This window comes from Galeopterus variegatus, unplaced genomic scaffold, assembly GCF_000696425.1.
Source record: "Galeopterus variegatus unplaced genomic scaffold, G_variegatus-3.0.2 Scaffold407, whole genome shotgun sequence".
Lineage (NCBI taxonomy): Eukaryota > Metazoa > Chordata > Mammalia > Dermoptera > Cynocephalidae > Galeopterus > Galeopterus variegatus.
In genome coordinates, this window is record NW_007726518.1 from 341277 (window position 1) to 350593 (window position 9317).

A 9317-nucleotide genomic window follows, 5' to 3' on the forward strand; every position below is an offset into this window, starting at 1 on the left:
CAAATATATGAATCCACTTATGAGGCAAATTCCTAGAGACAAAAAGTGGGGTGGTGGTTGCGGGGGCTGGGGGAGGGAATGGGGAGTTAGTGTTCTGGAGGTAGATGGTGGCGATGGCTGCACGGCGATGTGAATGTACTTAATGCCACTGAACTGTGCATCTAAAATGGTTAAAATGGTAAATTTTATGTCATTATCTTTTACTACATTAAAAAAAATTTTAAAAGCAGTAGCTAACACTTATTGAGCACTTGCTGTATGACAGGCACTGTGCAGAGCATTTTGTTTCTCCTATAGTTCTCAAAATAGCCATGTGTAGTAGGTACTGTTACTGTTTTCATTTTACAGATGTGGAACTTGAGATTTGGGATGATTAAATAAATCTCCCATAAGCCGGACAACTAATGAATGGTCCAGTGTGGACTGACCCCCAGGTCTGTGCGAGTCCAAATCTCACGCCCGTAAACACTGCCCTGTGCGTAGAACAGGCTGAAACGCGGGACTGGGAGAGGGACTGCCTCCCTCTCAGCCACCAACTCCTGATGGTCCACGGGCCACTTTTTCTAAATGTGGCCTCATCCTGCTAATAGTGGCGATTTGTTTTCCATCTGCCTCTGGAAGACCACTGCCCCTGTCGGGCTCCAGGATTCAGCAGAGCCCTTGTTGTGGCTCTGATCTGAGTTTTCCCGTTGCTGGATGGCTTGGGGAATTGTAAGTTGGCCATAACCTGCACATCATTAGTACATATGACCCTTATTTTAAAGAGTGACCCGTGTTGCCCAATCTGTTACAGACCACAGTGATTGACTACGTGAAGCCCTCAGATCTCAAGAAGGACATGAACGAGACCTTCAAGGAGAAGTTTCCTCACATTAAGTTAACACTCAGCAAAATAAGGAGGTACAGGAGGCTTGACACCCCTTGAACTTTCCCTTCAAACCCCTCTCCCAGTATGCATTGAGCTCATCCTTTGCACGATGGTTCTTGTGGTTCTGGGGAAGTGAGACATGTCGCCTGATGCTGGCTGACTTGTGCTTTGACGTGGAGGAGTGCTGAAGGGCCGGGCAGGGCACGGCAGAGCTCTTAACACCCAGTTGACATGGATCTGGGGGGATGTGCCTTCAGTGAAGGAATCATTTCATGCTATGAGGCTCACCAGTCCAGTAAGGTTTATGTTATGGAAAACTCAGAGAAGGGGCAGCATCCAGATCTCTGTTTTCTCAAACACAGGCAAAGTTGAAAAGAAGCATTGGTGCCATAGGGTAGGAGATGACTCTCAGCCCACAATTGTCCACCCAGAAAGGACAGCCAAGCCCTATCTTTAAGCTGTGACCAAAGCAGCCAGAGCAAAGTCAGGCCTGTACCGCCCCTGTAACTGACTCGGTCGGCTTTGTGCTGACCCATATCTGCCAGCCAAATAGTCGACACGACTGGCCCTGCCAGGCCAGAGAGGAGCTGACTCGTGTTGTGGGGTCTGCACTGTGTGACAGCAAAACATCAGTGTGCACGTGTCTGTATAGTAATGGAAGCTGGACTTTCAACCAACGTGATGTTGGAATACATGCCGACATTTACACAAGTGTGTATCCTAATACTGGGTTGATTCTGGCATGTTCCAACCAAAGAATCAAAAAAATTTTTGAGAAAAATTAAGTATTCAAATGAACTTTGTCTATTTGCTGGGCAGCTTTTCTAGGGACACTGGCTTTTATGCTCTTAGCCTAACCCCTCCTGTGCCCTAGTTAATGAACATTATCAATACGTGGTGCAGCTTAGACCAGAAACCTCATTTATTTCTATAATCGTCTCTCTGGAATGATTGTAGCTCCCCAGATGGTGTCCCTCTTAAACTGTGGACAGCTCTACTCCTAGTTTCCGGGGGGACCCGCGGACATCCACTCATGCTCAGTGTCCCACATCATGTTCATTGGAGCCCTGGCTGGTCACTCTCTACCTGGTCGGCTACCTCTTTGTTGTTATCCTGAAAGCAGCGATGGTGACAGCACAGCCCTGCTGGGTCTGGGGCAAGAATAAAAGTAACTTTACGTGGTCTGTACAACTCGACCAGCAGAGAAGAGGCTAAATCCCAGCTGTGTAAGGCTGGCCGCCACACAGAACGTAACTTTCATACTGCTAGGGGTTTAATCCCTTCCATGTCACCCTCTGGGAATGAGAAAGGGAACATGGATTAGTCTTTTTCTTTTGGGTCTCCTGAAACTCCAAGTTCTAACAGGACTATTTTCTCCTTCCTGTCTTTCTCTAGTCTGAAGCGAGAGATGCGGAAGCTTGCTCAGGAGGACTGTGGCTTGGAGGAGCCCACGGTGGCCATGGCCTTTGTCTACTTTGAGAAGCTCGCTCTCAAGGGAAAGCTAAACAAACAGAACCGGAAGCTGTGTGCTGGAGCGTGTGTGCTGTTAGCAGCCAAAATTGGAAGTGACCTAAAAAAACATGAAGTCAAGCATTTAATTGATGTAAGTGGCTGGTGTCCTATGGCTGGGGGAGCCCTCACCTACAAGGACCCTGGCTGGTGACCCTGTTGGAAGTGACCTAAAAAAACATGAAGTCAAGCATTTAATTGATGTAAGTGGCTGGTGTCCTGATGGCTGGGGGAGCCCTCACCCACAAGGACCCTGGCTGGTGACCCTACCTGGCAGGATTCTGATCCCTCACAAGTAATAGCAGTGAGGGCAGTGAAGTCTTCCCTCCTGCAGTGGATGTCAGATGCCCCATCTCTAGCTGTCTTAGCAGAGGATGATCCATTTTGACAAGACAAAGATCCCCAGCCTTGGGTTTTGCCATAAAAATCCATTTTCAGGCACTACAAGGGATGAAATTCTCACAGCCATAGAAGCCACTGTAATTGCAAGGGGACCTGTGGGCAGTGTGACCTTCAGAGCATCCGTCAGACACATTGATTCAACAGATCTTAGCTTCCTGCTGCCCTGGTGGCCGCCTCTTTGGGGAGGGGTGTGGGTTTGACAAGGTGCTATCTCCTTTCTTTTAAAGGAGAGCTCTGTCAAAGCAAAGAAACACTGATGTCCTTGGACAGATACGTGAATGCCTGTTTTAAAATACAGCATATTACTAAAAAATATGAGAGGGGTGTGGGTTTGACAAGGTGCTATCTCCTTTCTTTTAAAGGAGAGCTCTGTCAAAGCAAGGAAACACTGATGTCCTTGGACAGATACATGAATGCCTGTTTTAAAATACAGCATATTACTAAAAAATATGAAGTACAGTAAAGCTACCAGATCAGGAGACAATAGCCATTGAAAAGATAGTTTGTTACTCATAGATCCCAAAGGAGGGGTATCTTAGCACTGGGTGCCTTAAACAATAAAAATTTCTCATAGTTCCAGAGGCTAGGAAGTTCAAGGTCAAGGTAGCAGCCACTTTGATTCCCGGTGAGGGCCCTCTTCCTTGCTTGCAGATGTCTTCTTACTGTATCCTTAATTGCGGAGAGAGAGAGAGAGCAAGCTTTCTGCTCTCTTCTTACACGGACACTAATCCCGTCATAACGGCCCCACCCTCATAACTTCATCTAAGCCTAATTATTCCCAAAGGCCACCCTACCTCCTAATACCATCACACTGGGGGTTACAGCATCAACCTATGAATTTGGTGGCGGGGGGGACACACAAAATTCAGTCCATAAGAAGGTGTATGCCATGCGGGCCATGCAGGGAAGCACCGGGGTCGAGGGAGAAGGAGGAGCCGCAGACAAGAGCCTTCCCGTGGGTTCTGCAGAAAGGAGTGGGCGAGGCAGGGGAAGCAGGCTCAGCATTGGCCAGTATGAATGATTTCAGTGGAGTCCGGGGCACAGGGCCTGTCCCTAGTTGTCTGGTGTCTGGCCTGGGGTAGGCAGGTGGCCCAGAGAGTGAGAGCTGATAGAGGAGGTGGTTGGGGTGCAGGTTCTGGGTTGGTTGGATTGGATGAAAAGCCACGGGTGAGCTGTTTGCTCTCTCCAGGAACTGGCTAACGCCGGGAGGGGCAGTCCCTCCAGGGTCAGCAAGACCCCAGCTGTCAAAGCATCGGAGTATAGAAAATGAAAGACATGGTTACTACAGTGCCCCCTGTGTCTTGCTGTCCAACCATCTTCAGTAGCAAAGGAGAAAAAGCAGAAAGGGAGCTAATATAGGTACTCACCATATAAAAAAGAGTAATCTTTAAGTCAGTGCTTTATTGATTTTAAGAAGTGGCACGGAATCACCTAGCTTGTACAGTAAATACATGAACATGGAGCTCAGAATCAATAGGTTTATTTTAGATATTTGCTGAGCTAACAAATCCTTAGAAGTAGTAAATATTAATAGAAATTATAAGTAATGTTATGCACATTTAATTGTAGTTGAATAATATACCACACAGCAAAGGCTGATAGTATTAATACAAAATATAACAGTAATGGTCTCACAAATCATTTGCAATAGCAAGTAACCTAACACAAAATCCCAGCCCAGTTGTATGCTCAATGCAGTCAACAAGTGCTATGTTGGTGAGATTTTTTTTTAAGCCAAGAGCTGAGTTTAAGCCAAAGCTGAATGTACCCTAGCAAAAACGAGCCCTTCCATGTCTGCCTGTACCGTGGTTCTCCTCCATTTCTGGCTCCAGCAGCCTGTCTAGTCGGGTACACTGAGGGGCAGGGTAGGCAGGGAGCTAGCCCTGTTGAGATATATACTAGCTGTGTGACACTGAAAGTGGGTGACCTCACCAGGACTCGGGTCCCTGTGCTTAAGATGAAAGGACCAAACTGCATATAATCAGCTCACCCAGTGCTGAACATACCACGTGGTTGTTATTATTGTGGGTGATTTGCTGTATTTTTGGTCTTTGCTCTAAGCCTGATAACATAGTTGTAGCAGGTAGAGTCTGAGTCCCAGTTAGATTCGTATCTCTGTGCTGCAGTGTACGGCCTGTGTGAGCTGGGACAAGTTACCTGACCTCCTGGAGCCTGTTTTCTCATCTGTAAGATGGAGGTAAATGTCACATCAACCTTGCAAGATTATTGAGAGGATTACATGAAGTCACATGATATCTGCGATGCTGCAGGCAGACTGGAGGCCCATGGGNGGGGTGTGGGTTTGACAAGGTGCTATCTCCTTTCTTTTAAAGGAGAGCTCTGTCAAAGCAAAGAAACACTGATGTCCTTGGACAGATACGTGAATGCCTGTTTTAAAATACAGCATATTACTAAAAAATATGAGGTACAGTAAAGCTACCAGATCAGGAGACAATAGCCATTGAAAAGATAGTTTGTTACTCATAGATCCCAAAGGAGGGGTATCTTAGCACTGGGTGCCTTAAACAATAAAAATTTCTCATAGTTCCAGAGGCTAGGAAGTTCAAGGTCAAGGTAGCAGCCACTTTGATTCCCGGTGAGGGCCCTCTTCCTTGCTTGCAGATGTCTTCTTACTGTATCCTTAATTGCGGAGAGAGAGAGAGAGCAAGCTTTCTGCTCTCTTCTTACACGGACACTAATCCCGTCATAACGGCCCCACCCTCATAACTTCATCTAAGCCTAATTATTCCCAAAGGCCACCCTACCTCCTAATACCATCACACTGGGGGTTACAGCATCAACCTATGAATTTGGTGGCGGGGGGGACACACAAAATTCAGTCCATAAGAAGGTGTATGCCATGCGGGCCATGCAGGGAAGCACCGGGGTCGAGGGAGAAGGAGGAGCCGCAGACAAGAGCCTTCCCGTGGGTTCTGCAGAAAGGAGTGGGCGAGGCAGGGGAAGCAGGCTCAGCATTGGCCAGTATGAATGATTTCAGTGGAGTCCGGGGCACAGGGCCTGTCCCTAGTTGTCTGGTGTCTGGCCTGGGGTAGGCAGGTGGCCCAGAGAGTGAGAGCTGATAGAGGAGGTGGTTGGGGTGCAGGTTCTGGGTTGGTTGGATTGGATGAAAAGCCACGGGTGAGCTGTTTGCTCTCTCCAGGAACTGGCTAACGCCGGGAGGGGCAGTCCCTCCAGGGTCAGCAAGACCCCAGCTGTCAAAGCATCGGAGTATAGAAAATGAAAGACATGGTTACTACAGTGCCCCCTGTGTCTTGCTGTCCAACCATCTTCAGTAGCAAAGGAGAAAAAGCAGAAAGGGAGCTAATATAGGTACTCACCATATAAAAAAGAGTAATCTTTAAGTCAGTGCTTTATTGATTTTAAGAAGTGGCACGGAATCACCTAGCTTGTACAGTAAATACATGAACATGGAGCTCAGAATCAATAGGTTTATTTTAGATATTTGCTGAGCTAACAAATCCTTAGAAGTAGTAAATATTAATAGAAATTATAAGTAATGTTATGCACATTTAATTGTAGTTGAATAATATACCACACAGCAAAGGCTGATAGTATTAATACAAAATATAACAGTAATGGTCTCACAAATCATTTGCAATAGCAAGTAACCTAACACAAAATCCCAGCCCAGTTGTATGCTCAATGCAGTCAACAAGTGCTATGTTGGTGAGATTTTTTTTTAAGCCAAGAGCTGAGTTTAAGCCAAAGCTGAATGTACCCTAGCAAAAACGAGCCCTTCCATGTCTGCCTGTACCGTGGTTCTCCTCCATTTCTGGCTCCAGCAGCCTGTCTAGTCGGGTACACTGAGGGGCAGGGTAGGCAGGGAGCTAGCCCTGTTGAGATATATACTAGCTGTGTGACACTGAAAGTGGGTGACCTCACCAGGACTCGGGTCCCTGTGCTTAAGATGAAAGGACCAAACTGCATATAATCAGCTCACCCAGTGCTGAACATACCACGTGGTTGTTATTATTGTGGGTGATTTGCTGTATTTTTGGTCTTTGCTCTAAGCCTGATAACATAGTTGTAGCAGGTAGAGTCTGAGTCCCAGTTAGATTCGTATCTCTGTGCTGCAGTGTACGGCCTGTGTGAGCTGGGACAAGTTACCTGACCTCCTGGAGCCTGTTTTCTCATCTGTAAGATGGAGGTAAATGTCACATCAACCTTGCAAGATTATTGAGAGGATTACATGAAGTCACATGATATCTGCGATGCTGCAGGCAGACTGGAGGCCCATGGGGGGGAAGGCTGGATTCCTTCCGCACCAGGACTGAAGGCAGGAAGCATACTGAGCCTCCCTTCCTTCTCCACAGTCTTGCCCGTGCTAGGTTTCTCCATAAACACTCAGTGGCTGGTGGATAGAGAGGTTGCACTTAGAGAAAGCCTAGGATTTTAACTTTAAAACTAAATTATTTTTGTTGCAGAAACTGGAAGAGAAGTTCCGGCTGAACAGGCGAGAACTGATTGCCTTTGAATTCCCAGTGTTAGTGGCCTTGGAATTTGCACTCCATTTACCAGAGCATGAAGTCATGCCCCACTACAGACGCCTGGTCCAGAGCTCCTAGCACTGGCCCCAAGGAGGGCCAAGGATGGTTTCCTCTGAGCTCAGCGGAGCAGCACTCACTACTGGAAATGCAAAAACACAATTCAAACCTTCTTTTCCTTTCTTTCAACATGTTTTTGTGGAAAAGCAGTACTGGAATTTTTTCATGGGGTCTTTGGTCTGGTTAGCTGAGAGGAGCTGTGAGCTGCCTGCTGCTTGGAGCAAGGGAAGAGGAGACACGCTGAGGACAGACAGGCCAGGCCCTTCCAGCTGTCTTAGCAAGAAGCCTGAGCTGCCCCACCCAGTCTTCCTCCTGGGCACACACAAACCTTGCAAGCCTGGGCCAAGGCCTTCTCTCCGGACCTCTTCCAACTGAGAGCATGAAGTGCTAGAGCAGACAGGGGAAGAGAATCCACAGGATTGGGGAGATACCCTCGCTGTGTCAGAAGAGCGTGCTAATCTATTTTTGTATCAGCCATTAGTAGTATACTTTCTCCTGGGGTGTGTGGATGAGTGAGCAAGCAAGAGCCTGAGAGAGACTGCACCAATCCCAGACACCCAAAGCTGGCCCGCTCTTTGTACAGCAGCCTCGGCCTGGGGTCGTGAGCCAGGCTGACTGGCAGCAATTATTTCTAGGTGACTCCTACATAACTCACTCTCAGTGCCAGGCTGCTTGACATCCTCCGCCCTTAGAAAGCCACACTGTTTTTGTTACTTCTTCTACCACCAGTGGGACAAAGAAGACAAGTGCTCAGTGTTGGATGAGTTGCATGGAAGGACATGGAGTGTGGCATGCTCTGTCCCTTTGTGCTGTCTGCTGTCACCCCCACAGGCATCTATTTAACCATCGCACTTTCCCCACCATGGAGATGGCCAGGGTTGTGCTCCATGGCGTGTATTCCTGTGCTCTATGTTAGAGTGCATAATAAGCACATTTATTGTGCTATGTGTATATATAAAAGTGTTTTATAAAAATCCAGCGTAGGGGTGAGACGCATGGTTGGTGTTCTCAGGCTCTTGCAGCTGGGGCAAACCACATTCTGAGCTGGGGTTGCATTGATTAAGGAGGCAGTGGTGCTCATAACCACGTACCCAGGGCTGTCGGTGCAGAATTTTGATTAAGATTTGTACTGACTTGCTGGGATGACCTGTACTGAGGCACAGCACCTCGTAGCTGCAAGAGAGAGGTGAGGCACCTGACTGAAGCAAGCCCGTGGCCATGTAAAACAAGAATTAAAATATTTTCTATGTACATGTATGTGTGTGTGTGTAGACACATGTCTCACCAGTCACCACGGCCTCCACTGCTAATTCCTCTGCTATTCCAGGTCACACACACACACACACACACCCTACTGAGGTCACAGATCTAGAGCTGCTCACATCACCCCGGAGATGTTGGAGGAACCGGCTACATATGGCTGTCAGCAGAGCTTGAGGGAATGTGAGTCACATGGTGGAGAAGCTCAAGCAGCAGCTGGTGAGGGACAAAACAGAATACTTGACTTCTTCAGAGTCTTAGATTTAATTGAGTTTAGTCCTAAATATTTTGCTAACGAGTTTCCCTGGCCAGAATCAGTTGAAAGACAATTTTGGTGGAGGGATATGATTAGCACATTCTCTTTGGCTGATGGGAAGCTAGATCAACTGATATTTTGGGTGCACCTGCTGTTTGCTTATAAAGCAAACTGGGAAGCACGAAGCATTCAGAGTGTCTCTATCACTGAATTGCAAAATGCCCTTGACCTTCCTCTCTGGTGTGTGTCACCTCGCATCTCTCTGATGAGCTGCCTGGCAATGTCTGCAGGGGGAGAGGCTGTGGGGGGGGTGTCCATCGGACAACACAGGCCACCCACCCAAACGGGGAGGGAAGCCTGAGTCCTTCCTGTGTCTTAAAATCGGGCTAATATTCTTGGATTTGGGGTGATTTGGTTTTCAGCACTTAAGAAATGGGTTTAAGTTATTAATCCATTT

General features: G+C 47.4%; 1 protein-coding gene across 2 annotated transcripts in view; it reads left to right on the plus strand.

The window, feature by feature from the left end:
• CABLES1 (Cdk5 and Abl enzyme substrate 1) overlaps positions 1–8601 on the plus strand; it is a 60564-nt gene extending 51963 nt beyond the window's left edge. For both annotated transcript variants that reach the window (XM_008568404.1, XM_008568405.1), the window contains 3 exons: positions 794–900; positions 2264–2471; positions 7225–8601. In XM_008568404.1, coding sequence (XP_008566626.1) covers positions 794–900; positions 2264–2471; positions 7225–7365 — 456 coding nt within the window. In that variant the 3' untranslated portion in view covers positions 7366–8601. The remainder of the gene's footprint in view (positions 1–793; positions 901–2263; positions 2472–7224) is intronic.
• Positions 8602–9317: the final 716 nt, after the last annotated feature.